This window comes from Strigops habroptila, chromosome 4, assembly GCF_004027225.2.
Source record: "Strigops habroptila isolate Jane chromosome 4, bStrHab1.2.pri, whole genome shotgun sequence".
Lineage (NCBI taxonomy): Eukaryota > Metazoa > Chordata > Aves > Psittaciformes > Psittacidae > Strigops > Strigops habroptila.
The window spans coordinates 30,044,272-30,065,076 of record NC_046358.1 but is presented as its reverse complement, the minus strand read 5'-3'; the positions used below and the strand labels follow the sequence as shown (position 1 = coordinate 30,065,076).

General features: G+C 35.6%; 1 protein-coding gene across 3 annotated transcripts in view; it reads left to right on the top strand.

The window, feature by feature from the left end:
• TTC8 (tetratricopeptide repeat domain 8) overlaps positions 1-20,805 on the top strand; it is a 41,835-nt gene that overhangs the window by 3,403 nt on the left and 17,627 nt on the right. Inside the window, exons 2-7 of one of the 3 annotated variants that reach the window (XM_030483524.1) lie at positions 4,996-5,025; positions 7,935-8,055; positions 12,370-12,433; positions 12,600-12,750; positions 13,705-13,794; positions 16,900-16,944. In XM_030483524.1, the coding sequence (XP_030339384.1) occupies positions 4,996-5,025; positions 7,935-8,055; positions 12,370-12,433; positions 12,600-12,750; positions 13,705-13,794; positions 16,900-16,944 (501 nt within the window). The remainder of the gene's footprint in view (positions 1-4,995; positions 5,026-7,934; positions 8,056-12,369; positions 12,434-12,599; positions 12,751-13,704; positions 13,795-16,899; positions 16,945-20,805) is intronic. The other 2 variants (XM_030483526.1, XM_030483525.1) reach the window with 2 other exon arrangements.

Here is a 20,805-nt window from a genome sequence, read left to right as displayed (position 1 = left end):
TTGTTCTAGTGGTAACATATGAGTTAAGTTGCTGTAGTTGCAAATGCTAGAACAGTGAGCTAAGATTACTTTTTTTTGAAGTTAATTAAGAATCCAAGATCATTCTCAGGCAGATTGACTGTTGATTGCTGAAGTCTGTGATACTTCTGAAGGTGGCATATTAATGAAATCAGTAGTTCCTAAATATTTTGATCAAGCTTTATTTCTGTCTTTAGCCACCTGACAGAAAATAGTGCTGTCTTCCATCTGTGTGAATTATATTACTAGCATTTTAGTGTAACCTGGAGAAATATCTAAAATTAAGTATGAATCATTTTTGGTGCTTAACCCAATACATGTGGTTTTTTATGCTTAAAATCCACACAGCAATTCTAAAACATTTTATGGTCAAACCCTTTGTTGGAGCACTTCTGCAAATCAGGCCCAAGATATGTCATGGTAGGCACCAGGAAAGCAAACAAATACAGCGGTCACGGCAAGTTTGGATTTAGTGAGCTGCTGCGCAGCACAAGGGAATACTCAAGTGCTGTAATCACTGTGCCATCTGTTCCCATCCTCTTGTCCTATATTCTGGTAAGCATGTGCCTCCCAACCTCTGCAACCAGGGAAAGAAGGATCTTATAAGAACAGTAGCCATGGTCACAGTTCAGGGATTTGCTTCTTTGAACAGCATGCATTAGGGTATGATATAAACCAAGCTACAGGAGATGGTACCCTTAAAAGAGATACTCAGGAATGGTTAAGCTGTGATAAAGATAAGAAGTTTTTCATGCTCAGGCAACTAGCCTTCTCCCTTTTATGACATGCAATGTAACAAATAGTAAGTAAAGGAAGAGATTAACTGCATAACCAGACCTTGCTTGTCTGAAAGCCTGTCCATTTTTCCCAGCTGTCAGCTGATCTGCTAAATGGTAGGACCACTCCTGCTCCATTGCATCCCCAGTGCTGTGTCAAAACTATGGGCAACTGAAATCAGCTTTGTACAGTACCCCTAGAAGTAGGCATTTTTGCCAGTCACGCTTATAAATGTAATAAATTTTCTTGATGAGTACATCTTGATATGTCTCTTAATTTACTACTCATGTACTTATAGCTTAGTATTCAGAATATTTTTCATCACACATGTAATGATGTTAAAGAAGTTCTCCTTTAAGAACATGGTAAAAGATGATTTGATAGTCTCAAAAATAAGTTTGCTAATGATCCAGTTGCTGGTTACATGTACATATATTTAGAAGCTATCTTAGTCGGTGAAGATCTCTCTTTGAACTCTGTCACTAGATGCAGTAAGCCCTAGGAGGTTTTTAAGGTATGGTGTTGACCTTTTAGTCAACTGGGCATGAATCAGGAATATTCTTATGTAGCAGTATCAAATGCTATGTCATTATAAACTTGAATTCTTAAAGAACAGATCAATGAAATCAAAACATTTTAAAATCAGTTATGTTTTCCTGAAGAGTTCTTAGTGAATAAAATGTGCTGAACACTTTGATAGAAGAATAAGTAGCTACTACTGAGTTAGATTTTTATGGAAGACTTAAATATTTTTTTTCTATAAAATGTTCTGTGCATTTCTTCATGTAAGAATCAGGAATATAAATATTATTGATGGCATTTACTTTTATGCTGACAATCTTAGGATGGATAAAAGCTACATTTTCTGTGACTAGCTTTTGGGCATACAAACACATAAACCACTGGTGTTCTGTTTAATTATTTCCTGTTGTAAGCAGACAGGTGTTGTCTTTTATGTTTATAGTAATAGCATGACCTAGAGGAAATACAATCCAGGGCTGTCTCTGTTGATCATCCTGATTAGTTACCTAATCTGATTATTCTTCTTTGTGTTCCATATGTCAGATTCAAGGCAATAACCAGCACCAATGTCTGAGGCCTGCTGTAGTTTAACAATTAAAAAAAAAAAATGAAATGCCTAATGTAATTAATAGACATACAGTGGATATCCTGCCTTCAACTTGATTAATGGTCTGCAGTGAGGATTTGCTTTTGTTCATTCTTTCTTCTCCCATGGTGAACTTTCAGCTACCATTACGTGCATACTGGTTTTTGTAAGGTTGTAATAAAGTTATCACAGATGTGTTTATGTACATGGAACTTGATTTGAAAAAGAATCTTCAAGTGAAATCAGTTATTGGTTCAAGATATTGTAGTTATTAAGTTTTTGCATTAAAATTAGTGATACGTATAGTGAAGTCATTGTTCCTGGGTAATGTTTTTTCTGTGTTTCTGCTCTTAATTATTTGAAAAGCATTTCCAGAATATACTGATTTTAATATTCTGTGTGTATGAAATCATACTGACCCGAAACTAATTGTAGAGTGAAGCTTTATTTGAATATAAGGTATGTAATCTTGTTTCATTCTCTCTTCTAGACTATAAGCATCAGAAGACTTAATTTTCTAAATGTTTTTGATCTTCAAATAAACTGACTTTACACATTAACTTTAATTTTAAAATGCCCTTGGTGGATTTAGAGATCTGGGTTAAATCCTTCCTTCATTGCTTTTACAATCTTATTAATTTCAAAGGAGCTTTATATGTGTAAATGAAGAATAAATTTGACCTTTTGTTTTGAGACGCAAGCTTACAGGGCACCACTATTTGTTAATCCTCTCAAAGAAATCTTTATTTGGAATTTAGTTCCAGTGGATTACTTGCATGAATAGCAACTGCTGGATCCACCCATGTTAAAATATACTTTAATGTTAATTTTTGTTGTTCCAGACTTGTGTTTAATGGGGAGGTTCAATCACTTGCTTGGGGGTTCATGTTATTTCTGGTCAAAAACTGAAACAGTATATTAAGATGTATGAACAATCACCTACCATTATGACAGCAATGTTTTTAATAAGTATTACTGGTCACCTCTATTTTTTTTCAAAGTGATGAGGGAAGTAATTTCTGAATTTTTTAGCAATAGGAATGCTGCTATATAAGTAAACTTGTTTTCCTTTTTAATTGTTTTTTAAACTAATGAACAGTGCCCAAGTGCGATACACATCTGCAACATCAAGGCATTGTAATGTTCCTAACCTTGTCCTCATTAGTTACTGTTGCACATACGTTATGGAAGATCACCTACTGCTCTTAAACCATTTTCTAGTACACCATATGTGCTGTAACACTCGGACATGATGGAGTGAATAAAATGCAAGCTGAAATATCTCCATGTCTTTTATTACTTAGAAAGCTACAACAGTTTTAGAAGAGGAATACTATAAACAAAACAACATGTTACAAGAACTTGAAGTTCATTTAATCATACATCTAAAATATAAAGGCAGTTTGAGTGCCTTAGTCAAGCTCAGGTACATCATAGAGAGCTGAGATTAATTTCTCAATGTTTAGTTCTGTAAAATACTAAATTTATAAGCTGTGTAATGCGTTCTAACATTGGTGAACAAGTTTGAGATTCCAAATAAAATCCTTAAAAGGCCAAAGAAATTCTAGTACACTACAGAAGGAAGATGCAAGGGCATCACTAGTCTTCCAGGTCCCTGCTGTCATGGAATTTACTCAGTAAAAGTGCTCAAATTGAAAGAAGTAGACCATGTGTCACACTACAAAGGAAAAGGGCAAGCTTGACCTCGCCATTCTCTTGGTGAAACATGAGCCAGCAATGTGCCCTGGCTGCAAAGGAAGCTAACAGCAAGCTGAGCGGTGCTTCAGCTTGGAGAAGGCATTGGTGTGATCTAGTAGCAGCCTTCTAATACCTACAAGGAGGTTGTCAAGAAGATGGAGCTAAGCCCCTCACAGTGGTGCATGGAGTGAGAGACATCAAACATAAACCAAAATAAAGGAGGCTTTGGCTTGATATAAGGAAAAACATTTCTCTGTAAGGCAGTGGAGCAGGTTGCACAGGGGTATGGTGTGGTCTCCATCCATGGAAATTTTCGAGACTTAATTGGGCAAAGCTCTGAGCAACCTCAACTGACCTCATAGCTGACCTTGCTTTGAGCAGGGCTTTGGACTAGAGACTTCCTGAAGCCCCTTTCTAGTCTATATTACACTAAAGTTCTATATTCAGTCTAATACAGCTGGCTTAACTGTGGTAGATTTACAGAAAGCCAGATAGGTAAGAAATTTTCCACTGTCTCTAGGAGCAAAAATGAGTTGACTCTCTGAAAGACTAATAGGGATTTAAGGAAAGTAGCATCTATCTCCCACCTTCTTTGTCTTTTCCCTCAAAGCTAACTCATATGTTAGAGAGGAGAAATTCCTCCCTAATGCCTGAAACTGAGCAGCAGAAACTGTAAAGAATAGTTTAAATGTTATATAAACATGATAATTGCACAATAAATTTTGATAAACCTACAATTCCTGTTGTTATTATTCACTAACTTTTACCTCAGATTTTTGAGCAGAGGTAAATTCTTTCTTTTTGGCTTGTAGTAAACTTCATCTTCTGTTTATTGGATGGTGCGATAAACCATTAGTTTGATGTTTATTCCACTTAGCAGCATTACTGTCCAGAATACAGTAAATACATCATTTCTATCATAGAAGTAGGGAAAAAAAAATCAATTTCTGCAGAAATTCTTTTATACACTGCAGTGATATCAGTGTGATAACCATTAGCAGCTGACAAAAATGCACAAAGATGGATTTTATTATGTAGGCATTCTAAAGCCTATGGCGTAATAGTGTGGTTGACTTTTGGGATATTTCCTTATATCTTCCAAGTTTTTTGTTTAGTTTTCTTTTTTAATGTACCATTTTTCAGTTTGTAATTCTGTAATGTTCTGCAAGATTTGGCCAACATGATCCAACAGAAGCAAAAAAGCAAAAGAGATCTGAAAAATGTACAAATCTGCTTTCATTGTGTAAAACACTGATTAGGCCAATAATGTGTGTAAGTTAAGAGAGAAAATCTTTGTTCAAAATGAAGTGGTCACAGAGTATAATTGAATTTTTTGTCATTCTTTTTAATTTTTGGCATTTCAGTTCCTCAATTCCTGTTTAATCTCTTTTCAGGAGCCTGATTCTGAATACTCCGTGTTTCAGGTAAAATTCTTTTCGTAAATACAATTATTAGATACAATCACTGGGAAGAATTTCTGATATGCTTTGAATAAGACTAGTTTTGTTGTTAAATCCTTAATGGCATAAATTTGTTTTTCATAATTTGTGGGGCAGTATATTTGATAAAGGGTATTTTAAATAGGCATCTTTTATAGTTATAGAAGTTTATTTCTCTCAAATATTTCCTACAGATTTATTCAACAGATCAGTAGCTTAGTGCCTTCTAAAAGCTAAATTGAATCTATTTTGAGCTGAATGTCCTTCATCTGCTGATGAAATTAGGAAAAAGACTCTGTATTTCACAGACAGAACAATATTTAAGCTCTTAGGGCTCACTTTCAGGTTTCATTTAATGCAATGTAATGGTGGACTGCTACCCATGACCTTCCTGCTCCTACATCTCATTCTCACTGCCTACCTTGTGTAGAATGTGGTAGTGTTGAAGCTGCGTGATGATGCTTTGTGTAAGTGATGGAAGACGGAGAATAATTGATTAGCTTTCACTCCGTCCACATTAGCACTAGATTACTGAGATGGGAAGAATAGTAATGTGCAGGTGGCATCTTTTGGCTCCAGCCTACAATCAGAAGAGATTAAATGCAACATGAAATTGCATCTTTAAATACAGCTCAGTAGCATACTTTAGAAGTTTCCGATTAAATTCCAATGAAGTCATGCAAGTTGTTTGCATACAAAATGGTTTCAGTGAAGTACTGACATATCTTCTTGACTTTAAGGATTACGATTTACAAGGTAGTTGTGTTCTGGGGTTTTCACTGTGTACAGAATAAAATGTATGGTAATTAAAAGGATTATTGGAGAATGAAACCTCTTACAAATATGCGTTACCAGTTTCAGAAAATACATTTTAAATATTTTAGATTTTAAGTTTACCTATTTTTTAAATTTGGTTTGTGGAGTTTGAGGAGCAAGAGGAAGATGCAAGATTCAGTTAAAAACCAGTTCTCAGGAACTAAGTGAAAAACACATTGTCATGTTTCTTTCTGGAGTTTAGACTTCTTAAGAAATACTGTATTACTTTTTTGTACTTATAGTAGTTAAGATATTGTTTCCCTCTTTAATCACTATTAGTTATTGTAAAGTTCTGTTCTGATTATGAGTTAAGCAAGGTAAATCTATTATTATGCTGTGAATATCTGGGTTGTCTGAAATGAGCTGTCCCTTTCTTGTTCCTAGTGTTTGAGTGCCCATTTCATAAAAATGCAAATCTTCCTAATAAATGCCAGACATGTTGCTTGTCACAAAACAAAATTATTGATCCTGCAAAGAGAGAGAAGATAATATAAATGGAATCTGAGGCAACACTTTGAGTCTCCCAAAGTAAAGGTCACCTTTCTGTAGTTTAGGTAGCAAATTGGACATTTTTCTCTCTTGCTGTTTTGATCAGAAGTCCTGTAACAAACATTGCTTCAGGCGATACTCTAATCTACAGACTGATATTTAATTAAGGAATAATATGCGATATTTGAATTTTTATTTGCTGTGAAGCCTCAGACTAGGATCTTAAGAGTAGGAGAGCCATCTAAGGAATCTATTTTTTATGACAGATACTTGTCCAATAGTGATAGAGACATGTTGCTTCTCAAAACACATTATCTCACGTTTGTGTTTGGAAAAATCACAATGACATACTTATGTTTATATTAAGAACTGGCCCCAGTTTTAGCAGTTACTGTAAAGAAGTTATTGCTTTCAATTCCCAGGAAAAGGTCTTTACTATAGACAGCTTTTCTTGCCTCTCATTTAAAGAACAAATGTTTCCATGCGTTTGACCTTTTGTTCTATTAAGGTAGCATCAGTCCAATTCTTTTTTGAAATGTCTGCTTGGCAAATATTAACCGTGCTTTTTCACCAGACTGCTGTGCTCCTTGTCAGAAAAAAAGCAAATGTAATTGTTTTGGCAATTTGGAAAATTTACGATGATGTGTTCAATATCTGAAGGAAGATCAGGGATTAATCTAGTGACATGGTTTAGTGTGAGGTGTCCCTGCCCATGGCAGGGGCGTTGGAAGTAGATGATCGTAAGGTCCTTTCCAATCCTAACTATTCCATGATTCTATACCTGCTCTATAAGTACATTACAGGCATATTAAGTTATCAAAGTGGTTGGATATTATTTTGCTGGTATGGCTGCCACTGGTTTTTCTTTTCTGCATTGATTTGGTTTCTCTACAGTCTACACAAAGCTTGTCACATAGGCTAGAATTATGCTTGCCTTTCCAAACTGCTCATATAATCCTCCAAGACATTTGATGTAGTAATTTGTCAGTTCAGTTCACTAACAAGTACTCCAATAATCTCATAATTGGAGATGCTTAATTTATACATTTCCACATCTTTTACAGTTGATACTATCAACAGAGGATTTTTAGATTATCTTTCTAAAGACTGTCGCCTGTGGATAGTAATGTACTGTAACTGCTGGTTAAAAGATTTCCCTTCTTTCTCTACAGATGCCTAGAAAGGGCATTACAGTGGTTTACTTACCTCCCTCTCCCATCCCAACTTAAATAAGGTGTCTGACAGCAGTGGTGTTTGAGTGGCACTGGTATCTGGGGATTTCTTCAAAAGCGTGAGGTCTCAGAGCATTGCACTGATCTAAATTAGTCATAACTTTTCATGAGGCATGAAATTTTGTCCTCCAAACTCAATGACTATAGCTGATCCTTCCAAAAGAGTTGTCTAAAGTCTTGATCCCCTTTCCACTCCATCAGGCATCTGAAGGATATACACAACTGTTTAAGTCAATACCTTATTCAAGGCTATTAAAACTTTGAAGGGAGTAATAATAAAGAAATGACAAAATTGATGATTAGATTATTTACTTGGTGTCTTGAAAATATTTTACATTTCACTTTATCCTTATTCAGGCTGCCTGGAGCCTGAAAACTCGAGCTTTGACAGAAATGGTGTATGTGGATGAAATTGATATGGATCAAGAAGAAATCGCAGAGATGGTGCTAGATGAAAATGCCATTGCTCAAGTTGCACGTAAGAACGACTTTCACTTAAACACATTGAAACAAGAAGAGTTCTTTTGTTCAGGATTGGATTCTAGCATAAAATAGTACATCTGGAGGTGACCTGATACTGCTTTTAGCTATTGCTACAAGAAGAGTTTTCTCTTGTTTAGATTGTTTCATGGTTGCATGGCAATGTTGAGATACACCACATGATCTTGATATAGTGCTTAGGCTTGTCAGACGGGGCTTCAGACAAATAGTGTTTTGTCAGCTTTTCCTCTACAGGTCTGTACTGACTAGCTAGGTCTTTTCCATCAGTGCATTGATTTCTTCTTTCTGGCTTCTTTAGGCACTGTGGGAAACTAGAGAAAAATACATGGCCTTGATATAGTGTGAATCTCATCCATATGCCTGTACTGTAGGCAACAGTCTGGCCAAATCTGACATCACCTTTTGTATCATTTCCCACAAACATTTTCATTTTCTCTCTCCTGCCTTTCTCTACTTTTTCATCTCTTCCTTCCCATAGCAGTTCTTCAGCCCTGTCAATGTTTCTTGCATGCAGCTGTTTTCACCTTCATCAGTTCCCTTCTAAGCGGGCAGTAATTAGTAGTCTTCTACTACTTTTTGGCGTTATTTCTGTTTTTCTCTGTTTCTTCAGTACAGTCCACATGGGAATTTTTATGCATCTTATTAGATGTGGCTCTCAGCTGCCTACAGTGTCAAAGAATTCAAGGGAAGAACTGGATCTAGGCCAGAACTAATGCTTAAAGCATTAAAAGCTTTTCTCATCTGGATAGAAGCAAGCAATTGCATATCTATCTGATGACATTTTAAAAAATGTTCATTACATGCGTGGTCACATAAAACAGTCAAGCAGTATTCAAGTTGTGTTTATACATTATGATAATCTAATTACATGTGTCTGTCTTGAAGCAGCATAATAATAAAATTTAGACTTTTATTTGATTTTATGTCCCCTGTGTAGAGACCATCTGCCAAGAAAAATCATTTGATGAATTTTATTGAGAAATAAGGCATTCTGGAAAAATACATTCATACGATATTTAAACAGAAAAAAAGGTGACTTTCTAGATAGTGTGTCACAGATTTCGGAGCCAAGGAAAATCGTTATGATGGTGTGGCCTGCACTCCTGAATCGATGAGATAAGACTTTGCTATTTGTGCTTCAAATCCACTAGATGTGCCTGAGCTAGTATGCAGTTTTTCAGAAAGTATAAGAACTTTCCAGAGAGAGAGAACCCCCTGCAGTCTTCAGTAAATTACTGAATTTGCTAGCTTTTATCAGTGTATGCCATATCTTTAGTGGGAATTATCAACTGGAGCTCCAGCTGTTGCTTCTTTGTGTACAGTTTAAGCCTGATGTGAGGTCTTTATTTTCGAAGGTGTATTTCCAAAGTAGTTAAAGCTGTCATTAAGTCATCCAGTAATCTTTTCTTTGATAAACTAAACAATCTTCTCATTCTGAGGTATATATTTTAATTTTTGAGTTGAGTCTTGAAACTCTCTTAACTCTTTCCAATTAATCTGCATGCGTTTTCAGCTTCTCACTAGACCAGACAACAGTCCACTGACACATAGAAAATACGTTTTTCTTCCACAGCTTGATTTTACTTTCTTTATACACCTGGAGTGTTTTTCTGTAACATTTCTGTACAGAAGGTAAGCACAGGTATCACTAGGGAGGGTGCAAAGAGAATGGATTTAGTCTTTGCAGTGGTGCTCAGTGACAGGACCAGAGGCAGTAGGCACAAACTGAAACACAGGAGGCTCTGTCTGAAAATCAGGAAGCACCGTTTTTTGCTGTGAGGGTGACTGAATGTCCTGGGTCCACGACACTGAACACTGGCACAGGTTGCCCAAGGAGGTTGTGGAGTTTCTGTCCTTAGGGATTTTCAGAAACCGTCTAGACAAGGTCCAAGGCAGCTGGCTTTAGGTGGCCCTGTTCGAACCTGGTTGGATCAGATGACCTCCAGAGGTCCCTTCCAACATCAACCATTCTGTGATTCTGTGATCACTTCTACTTTTACACATGATCTAATAAAAAAAAGTGCTAGCTGACTGTGGGTTTTTTTCTTTTGCTGTTAAAATGTGTTAGCCATAGTTGGGCTTGACTCAGGGTCTTTTACTGTGGCAAATCTAGGATATCCTCCTCCACTATATTTATAGCTTACAAACTTAAAAATGTGTAGTCATACCTCCCATATATTGTATGCACTTCACTTACTAAGCAGTTCAAATCCTTTGCATCAGTAAAATACCCATTTCAATTTTTGATCTGTCCTTATCTTATTTTCCAGATTAAACTAAATAATGATTTTACTCTAAGTCTTGCATTATTAAATAATTACTAAATTGTAAAGGGTCCAATGGAAACAACTACTTTTCTGTGGTTCCACTTCATACATATATATAATGAAATCTATTTCCATCAGTTTTTAAATGTTTATAATTTTGCTGTGTTAATTTTTCATCAGTCTTGTTTATTAATAAAAATGTCGTATAGCATCATTTTACAGAAAATTCTGAGCATACTACCTTTGGATTCTTAACACCATCCAGTTTATCAGCTAATGTTGTAATCTTGTTTAAAAGTGTTAGCTTGACAACATATTTTTCCAAAACACATACTAATTGGCAGCTCATACTAATCACAGCTATTTCATTGACTGGGGAGTTACAGGAGTCATCTGCACTCATCACTAGCTGCTGAAATTACAGTCTTACATTCTGCTGCTGTTAGCGGCCACATGCACATAGGCATCTTGATGCCTATTCATAGCTCAGTTGGGTTTCTCAAAGGATTGAGTTGCCTGGGGTGAGATCGAGGGAACTAAATCCTGTAAGCATTCTCCCAGTGCACCAAAAGCATGAAATAATCATAGTTATTAAAAACCGTGTCTGGAAAAGGGATTTCGATGCCCTATCTTTTTTGTATTACTGTGATAGTTAAAAAAAATAGGCTCAGAAAGTGGAAAACTTGTTCAGTGTCTGTTCTTGGAAGAGTGCCCTAGTTACGTTGGAAGCTCTGCTGGATGGGTTGCCCCCACTTTTGTTAAGTAAAAAATTGAAGATTCACAGGACTGTAAAGAGCAAGTAAGCAACAGAGGTCCTAAGTGCAGCCAGCCAGAAGAGAGAGAATCCTGAGTTTTGCTCCTTTTTGTAACATCACTTACATGTTTAGTTGGTATTATGGATTAAAAAAGCTAGAAGGTATTTAGATTGAGTTAGAAGTTACCAATTTGGATAAGTCTTCTAGTTTAAACAGTGGACTGGCAGTATCTCAGAGGATGCTTGAGGGCAGGAGAGAGAAAAGACTGAAAAAGGGCAAACGGGGTTTATCTTGGTAAATTAGAGGAGAAAGACCTATCAGTTTAACTTCAGTTCTTGGAAATGTTTGGAATAAAAGCAGTTCATACATATCTAGAAACCAAATAGATAAGTAACAGTGATTTGTCAAGAACTGTCTGTTTCAACTTAAATCTCTTTTTTTTTTGTGTACGGGGTAACAAGTAGTGAACAAACCCAAAGGTACAGATGTCATACCTTGCTTTTCACCAAGTTTTTAAAACCATCTCTTAGACATTCACTCAGGAAGTTAGAAAAACTGGCTATAATCATGTGTCAGTGAAGGTGATGGAAAATCTACATGCAGGAACTAGTAATGCTTAATGATCCACTGTCAAAACATAAATATGTGAAAAAGGGACCCTCCATCGGTTCACCTGGGCTCAAGCCAATTCAGTATTTTCATTGATGACCTTTGGATATGGATGTGTTTGAACTTTACTGTGCACTAAATTGTGGGTGGGGGTCCTATAGAGGCCGAATGACATGAGAGCTCATTCTCCATCTGCCCTGTAGCTGAAGACTTTCAGTTCCTTACTCAAGTCTGGCTGCTGTTTTAGTCCCACAGAAAATACACCATTTCAAATTAGCATGATCTCATTGCTCCAGTAACCTTTCTTACTTCAGTGTTATCTGTTCCTCCTAAGATGATCTTGAGAATTGTTGTGGGTTAGCCTCAGTAGGCAGCTAAGCCCCACACAGCCACTAGCTCACTCCTTCCAAGTGGGATGGGTGAGAGAATGGGAAGGGTAAAAGTAAGAAAGCCATGTTCACTGTGGCAGGTTTCTCACAATAGTCTGATAACTTATCAGTAGTACTGTGCAATATTTGTTTTTTGTCTTCTTTGTGTATGTTCTTTTTTCTGTGTTTGAACAAAGAGCTTTCCAGTTTTTTGTAAAACAAAATTTTTTGAAGTCCCCCAGACAAAGGTGGTGTACCTCAATGTGAAGTGAGAAATGCTTTTATTTTACAGGACCAGGAACATCTTTGAAACTCCCTGGAACTAGCCAAGGTGGAGGCCCCAGCCCAGCTGTTAGGTATGTAATTGTTTTGGGGTTTTTTTTTTAAATGTGACCAATTAAAATTGAGCAAATCCTAAATGTAACTTCTGGAAACGAAATGCTTCAGATATTAAGCATTCTCTTTAAATTCTCTATTGATAAAAACCACACAATATAAGGATAATGTGCTTAACATTTTCAGGCCAGTAACTCAATCAGGAAGACCTATTACAGGATTTGTAAGACCCAGCACGCAAAGTGGACGGCCAGGTACTATGGAACAGGTTATAAATACACCTCTCACAGCTCGTCCAATTACTAGTGCTTCTGGGAGATATATCAGGCTAGGAACGGTAAGTTGTTAGACTCTGCTCTCAGAATGATGGCTTTCTTGGTCATAGTGTTGGTACAGTGACATTGTAATTGATTTAAAAACTGCATCTAAACTCAAGTTTGAAGTAGGTGAGCATTTTTAATTTTTTGTTTAACTTTTCGTAGTGTAGTTTGAAAATGTTACTTGTTAGTTTTCTAGTCTGTTTATATTAAAAATGGACATAAATTCACAAGTTCGCAAAAAATTCACATGAATTCCAAATTCACAAGTTCTGTGAGAGTTCCTTTTATTCACTGAAGGCCGTGAAAAGACTATGACATGATTTCCCTGTAAGAATGCTGAAACCTGCTCCAAGTTTTTCAGTTTACTACAAAACAATTACGAATCTCTCAGTGTTTGTTACTTCGGAAGATAAGGAAAATAAATTATACTAGTTTTATCCTGGTTGATAGGTGAAATTAATAAACTGCAGTTGGCATGAATATGTAATACAGATTAACATCACATTAATGGCAAAATGTGCTGTCTTCTCAGTATCGCAGGTATTAACTGATCGTCCTAAATCTTTCCTGAAGGTTTTTTGTTATGTATCCCAACTACCTTCAGTCCATCCAGCAGTTAGTCTAAGCTACATATTTGGGCATATTATGGAAATAGTGGAGAGAGGGAAGAAAAAGGTAGTTCCAGAAGGTAATTCATGCAACCTCTTTCAGGGACTGTGTGGGAATAGGACAAATTCCTGGCTTTCAGAAAAGATGAAATTTAGTAAGAAGAGTCTGTACTGCACAGTAGTGCGATGCACCTATAAATGCTTTGTTTGGTTTTGTGGGGTCGATTTTTAATTTCTTTCTGATTTTTTTTCCTCCTTTTTTTTTTTTTTGTTTTTTTTTTTTTGAATACTACTAATATTTTGAAAATTTTCCAGAAAAGTATAGGGGATCTTCCTACTTAAAAAATTCTTTCTCCCCTTCAGGCTTCAATGATAACAAATCCAGATGGCCCTTTCATAAATCTGTCTCGACTGAATTTAGCAAAATATGCTCAAAAACCCAAACTGGCAAAGGTATGTAACTATTTTAGTTAATGTTGTGATATCTTTTTCTTATTTTCTGGCATTATTCTAATGTAATTCAATGGGATTGGGGATACAAGCAATGAACTGTGGTGTAGATGTAAAGTTCAGAAAAAGGGTGCGTTTACTTATCTTTTGACAGTGGATACCAGAATTGAAATTGAAAATATGTCTGAAGAAATTATGTTGAAACTATAACATAGGAAGAACATGTATAGAATAAGATATTCCATTCGTAAATAACTTTTAACTGTGCATATAGGAGTGATGAAGAGCAACTAAAAAAAAATCCAGAAGGAAAAAAAACAGCAGAACTCTCCTTAGTGTCTGGAAATGCAGTTCTGTGTACAAATGACAATCCTGGCCTAAAAATGTTCAAGAGTTTGGATTTTTCGCTTTCATTTTATGGCATGAGTAATACTTTTATATAAGAAGATTTAATCTTTTTGATCAGAATTCTTCTCAATTCAGATCTTATGATTGACAGCCATTGAAACTGACACTATCTTCCAATAGAACAGGTTTGTCATCCAGGTTATCTGCCCAATGGTTTCACACTCTGCGTGGAAGGGACCTAAAAGTCGTGTAATGAGTTGTCACTCTGGCTTTTCAGTTGTATCTTTCCCCAGCACAACCAGCAAGTTGTATAGACGATGATGTTTTCTGTGCGTATTTTTTTCACAAAAAACAGCCATTGGGCTGAGACCAACAACCCATTTTGCACAAGGTATGAAACAACTATCAGACACTCAGGAGCTGTATTTGGGTAGCAACCTAGAGTTGAAGTAACCTTTATGTATTCAGTCTGTTTTGGGAAACGTAGTGGTGAACACTGTTAGAAGACTAGCTGTACCTAATAATCTGCTGGTGGAAATTAGCTCCTCCAGTCCAAAACTTTACTCAATAATTTTTCATAAGCAATTAGCAAATTCTGTTGCTTTTTAAAACCTGATCTTGACTGATGTAGGGCATCACTTTTCAGTGTGGTTTTCAAAGGAAATATATTTTGTGTAATTGCACTGTGTTCTTCACCTGCTACTTACATCTCTGTTCTTTGTGCTCTTTAAATTAGGCAGAGTAGATCTCAAATATAGTAAGTTCTAGTCTGGCAAGATAATGAAAGACTTCCAAACTTTAGCTAAGTTTGTGCAGTTATGAGTGAATTCATCATTTCTGAAAAACAGCAGGCCTTTTGTTCAATTGTGTCCTTGCCAGAATCAGCCAACACATTATTCTAGATCTATCACAGTCAGTAAAGTAGGGGGAATGTAGGAAACCTGGGAAGGATTAAGAAACAGAAGACACATCTATAAGAAACTGGGCTTTGTTCTTCTGGTTGAAGACAGCTAGCTTTTAATTGTGTTTGGTAACTCTATATACTATTTAAGTAGGTTAGCTTTCAGATGAATAGGTTAAGCCAAAAAACGTAAAGCAACAGTCTCAGAAACCTCCATAGGCAGCAAGTGTACTTGTCAGTATTGTGAATTTAATACATTTTGACATTAATAGTTCACACAGAATGTAAGATCTAGGTTTAAATTAGGAGCTACATGGATTTATAAGTTGAGGGTTTTTTAAACAAGACAGCATTAAGGCTAAAGCCAAAGCAGGAGGTGAGACTGCAAACTGCACTCTGTGTTCAGTAGCATTGCTTAAAGTTTTAAAACTCGTTGAGCTGTCATCTCTCCCAGGTGTATGATAAATCTTACAACTATTAGATTCACGTAATTACCCTGTATATTCATGGTGGTATAGTCTCCTTCCATGTACTTCCTCATGTTTGCAAAATATACTCATCACATCTTTTTTTTTTTTTTTTTTTTTAAGTTAGATTATCCTTTCATTGCATGACTTTTAGTTTTCTGAAGTTTTGAAGTATACAGGAATGTAGGTTCTCTCTGGCTAGCATCAGCCATGTTAAGGACTATCACAGGAAACCCCCATAGTAGATGTATGAGGTAACACCTATTGCTAGAGAGAGTCTCTGGTAAATCTCAGTTAGCAACTGGTTTATGGTATGAAACAGGAAGTTTTATCTTTTTTAGTTTATGGATTTTTAATAGTTATCTTAGTAACTCTAGATTTTTTTTATCCACGTGAATGTTCAGTCATTTAAATCCTTTTGAAGGTCGAGGTATATAGGTAACAATGATAAATTCCTCGTGCCAGCCATGCAAGAAAACATCTTTCATCACTTTAGATTTATTCACTTATACTGTATACAACTTCTCTGTTATTGAACTAGAGGAGGAAATGTTCCATTGTTTCTTTATTTTCTATTCTTTTGTTATCTGCCTGTTCGAATTTCCATATAAATGTGGTTTTATTTGCAGTTCTTTAATTTCTTTCAATCATCTGTTCAGTCTTTTCTGACCAAAAGTAGAAAATAAAAGTAGGTTGCGATTTACTTTCCTCACCAGACATGACAATTCATTAGTAATTCTCTAGTTCCCTTAAGGTAAATCTTTTAAGAATTTTGTCTAAGAAAAGCTGGCAAGAGAGTCATGGAAGCCCTTGGAATACTGCTGTCTTGTTCTTTATTTCTTTCCTCATGGGGCAGTATTTTTTTTAATTTTTTTTTTTATTATGAATAATAAGAATTTAGAAAAACATTCTGTTCTTTTGAAGCAATTAAGACTGGGATTTGGATGCAGAAAAAGATAAAGGTTCAACTACTAGCACCCATAAGCACCTAACTGTACGTTGCAGAAAGTCTTTTATTAGATCACTTGTTGATTTTACAGTTACAAAGTCATGACAATGGTACCAGGTTTTCAAATCTATATGCACTTTCAAATGTTAGCTGCCTTTTTTTAGAAGTGACTCTAAGGACCAAAGGTAAGAGGCAATTCCACTGATCTCTGGCAACAAATTAAGAATTAAAATGCTTTCCTGTAATGACAGTGTAGCAATCTATAGTTTTTATCTATTCAAGTATTAATTAAATGTACATGTCAGCAATTGTGTGTGTGAATGTGATTGCTTTCACAAATAATTCATTTCTGCTTAACATAATCAAGATTCTGCATTCCTCTAAAAGAATGTTGTCAATTTTTATCTTCAAATATGACAATGTTTTAAATATTCTTCTGACAGGCATTGTTTGAATATATTTTTCACCATGAAAATGACGTAAAAAATGTAAGTAACTCATGTGTTCCATTTTCTGTTTTTACGAAGTATCATTTCATTATTTTGGTCAGTATTCTGTTGAACTAAGGATCCAGGTAGTACATCACATCTGAGTACAGAAGTGAAGCATTAAAAGTTGTGTAGGAGAGAGAAATCCTCTCTTACATGGGTGATAGTCAGGAATGATAATTTGCAAATACCAAGAGACAGATTGCTGTCTGTTTTGAGAAGCAAAACATTCTAATGCTTAAAACTAGGTCACTCATCTATCAACATGATAAGATCCCCGTATCTAATGACTTCATGTTAACACAATTTATTTGAGCCTGAGCAGTAGCTGAAACACATTACGTGTCCGGTAGCTGAACTGCCTAGAAAGTTCAGGACTCCTGAGGCTTGGGAGTAAGCAATAAGTTACAGAAGACTGTCTGTTAACAGAAGAAGGTGAAAATACCTGACTAAATAGGTAGTGCTTGAATTGAACATCATTTGACATGTTAAGCTACTGAGGTGATGGTGCATTTGGGTGAATAGAAAGGAAAGGTATTTAGTGAAACTGCAGAAAAATAAAGTATCAGTAGGACTTTGGACACTTTTTCTAGCGATTTAATTCCATAGTGCTGATGTGTTTTGTGGCCTCAAAAGAAAGATTGTATTGTCCATACAATTTTAACATTTATTCTCCAAAAGTTTTGCTAAGCTTCTCGCTTACTCTGTCCAAAATTTTTCTTCTGTGGTTCTTAGTATTGCTACTGCACTGAATGAGTACCTATTGTTTAAACTTTCAGAGATAGGTAGAAGTTGCAGAACTTTTTTGGCAGTTCACCCAGGGAAATAATTAGTTAATTTAATTAATAAAGTGTCAAAACTACTTCATTACTATGTTAGATATATGCACCCAGTTGAAACGGAATCAAAATTTGTTCTTGAAGTTTGAAAGAACTGTTAGTGTAAATAATGCATAGCTGATTAAACAGTAACCGAATTTTCTGCAAGATTAGTAACTGGTGTGTGATTAGATCTGAAGTTAAACTCTCCAGTTCATCAATAACACAAAAATATTTTTCTAACATAGATGAGAACCATTTCCAAATGTACTGCTATGTGAAGCTTTTTAATCTAGTATCAAATGATTATAGCTATACACTGTCAATTTGTCGCATACCATTCTTTTAAGAGGATTGAATTGCAATGCACTATTAATCCAAACTGTGATTGAAACAGTAAGTGCAAGTGTCAGAAATGTCAGAAAGAAATAACAATTAATATTTACATGTTCTGATAATGAATGTGAAGAAAGTGCCTGGGTTTTATGCCACCAATAATTAAAATTTATGTTGTTTGTTACTGAAAACTCGGTTCACTAAGAATAAAAGGGTCACTTAACAAGAAGCCACATGTGCCTGTAACCTGCATTTTAAGGACAAGCAGGGTCTCTAGGCTAGACAGATAATTTCATATAATGCAAGGAATTTTCCAAGTATGCCAGAAGAAAATTGTAAGATGTTTTTACGCTGTACTGCATGTATTTTGAAATCCTTGCTAAGAATCCCAAATCACTATCTTGCAGGAAAAGTTTTGCCTGTATCCATAAGGAAAGAAGTGTAAGTTTAGTCACCACTGTTCATTGTGTAATGGGAGTGAGATCAAACTGTTTGGTTAATGATAGCATCTCGTAGGAAAAAAAAATGTGTTACACTTCACAGTACAAGGTGTCTTTGTAATGTGACATGTATCTCTGAAGAGATGATATTTTTTTTAACTGTTTGGTCTGATTTCTCTCGTTTGCTTTCATTCCTCTGTTCTTCTGTAATTTCTACATCATTTTTAATATCATTCTAATTCTCCAAACTGTCCTGCCTTCCTTTTGAACCTCATCTACATTAATTTTTATTAAACAACAAAAAAACCCCCCCAACTTTAACTTCTGCTTAAGCTTAGCCGCATCACTGTTTATTCACCTCTCCTACCAATGGCATTTCACTAATTCAATTTCTTCCTTCTCCCTAAAAAGAAGGATTTAGCAGAGGAACAGCATATATGTTACCTGTTTAAAAGTTGATCTGGACCTTGCTTGATCACTCTTTAGAACGTTCGCTGACATCTCTTCACCTGCCAGTGGGTGATGTGGCACATACTAAAAAAAAACCAAAAAACCAAAGAAACAAAGAAACAAAAAAACCCTCACAAAAAAAACCAAAAACCACTTTTCTACATGAAATTATGAAAGATGTCAAGCTGGAAGGAACCCATGAGGATTATCTAGTCCAAATCCCTGCTCCTTGCAGGACTACCTAAAGTTAAAGCATATGACTAGGAGCATCATTCAGATGGTCCTTGGTGCTGCGGCGAGCTTATTTCAGTTTTAAAGCTACTAATAAGATAATAATTTGAGCAGAGTAACGCCAGGCTCCTAGAGTGAGTTATCTTTGAGAGCAAAGTTCTTTGGTGAAAACAGTATTATGAGGAGAGTGGGGAGAAAAAAAACCCCAAACATTTTTAAATGAGGTTGAAATACTGTGATGAAAGAGCTTGGAAGGCTTGGAAGCCTGGGAAATTGGCTTAAGTTTGTGACTGTAAAGATCAAAAAGCCTCTGATTGTGGACTTTGTGCATGGGTAGAATTGGAAGACCCGTTCCTGCAGTTTTGCAAATAAAACACAAAACTCACAAAAGTGGTAGTGGCAATATCCTTCCTTTGTCACTGTACTGATCTGGAACAGTCTGTACTGTTCTCAGCTCTATTATTATTTAAGAAGCAAAGGCAGTTTTATTATTTATCTTCCGTTTAGTATTCAGTCAGTTTATAGGAGGAAAAAAAAAAGCCTCACCAATTTCAGTTGAGAAATATCATTAATCAGTGTGTATTATTCTGCTGGACAAATAATGCTAGGAACTTGCTTCAAATTAAAAGTAAATACATCTGTAAGCTATCAATTATCAGAAAGGTAGGGATGCAAGAAGAGACCACTGAGCTTTTTCAGCACTTGAAAATGTAGTCAAAAGTCTTTCATCTTATTTAATGAAAAATCAAACACTTTTCTGAAGAAATTACTATTGCCCTATCCATTGTTGTTCTTGACTTGTTTCCCTTTGAACACATATACTTAATAACTGACTTTTGTACCCCATAAGCTATTTCTAAAAGCCAGTTTATGGGCTAGGTGCTGTAAGAGCAGGGCAGTTTAAAAGACTTGTCCAGAAACAGTTCAGCAGTAGACTGTGACATCATATGCTGCCATTATTCACTGGTGGATAGTGATTGCAAGAGGAACAATGAGTGTACGGTATGTACTTGGGACCTCTGATAGTCCCTTAGTTCTTCCTAAAAATCTGAAGTCAACATTCTGATAGAAATCTGTTTATAATGGAATTATGTTAGATTTACAAACTATAGAAATATAGAAGACACTCACTGAAAGAAATTGTATTAAATTAACTATGGCTACTGTAATTTACTCAGCAATCTTATAGACTATCCTGTGTTGAATTGTCTACAAATGAGTCAATAAATGTTGCTGGGAGAATTACTGCCATTCAACAGCATGTGAAAGAAGCAGCAGACGGTTGTTGTGATTTCCATCTATCTAATTTCTTGGTGCATACAATACTGTGTATTAAATTACTAAATTCCAAACAAGTGTACATTTACCAATTTAATTTTGCAATACAATAGTAAATTACCACAACCTTACAAGCTGTTTTATACTGAGTTACAGCTGGTAGACAGCTGGGAAGTTTTAGTTATAATACAGTTTAGCTAAGGAAAGTAATGGTAAATAAAATGAATCTCAGAATCATGCTAAATACAGTTACAATTAAAAAATCTACAAAATAGCTTTGATTCATTTGTTAAGAAAAACTTAAGAAA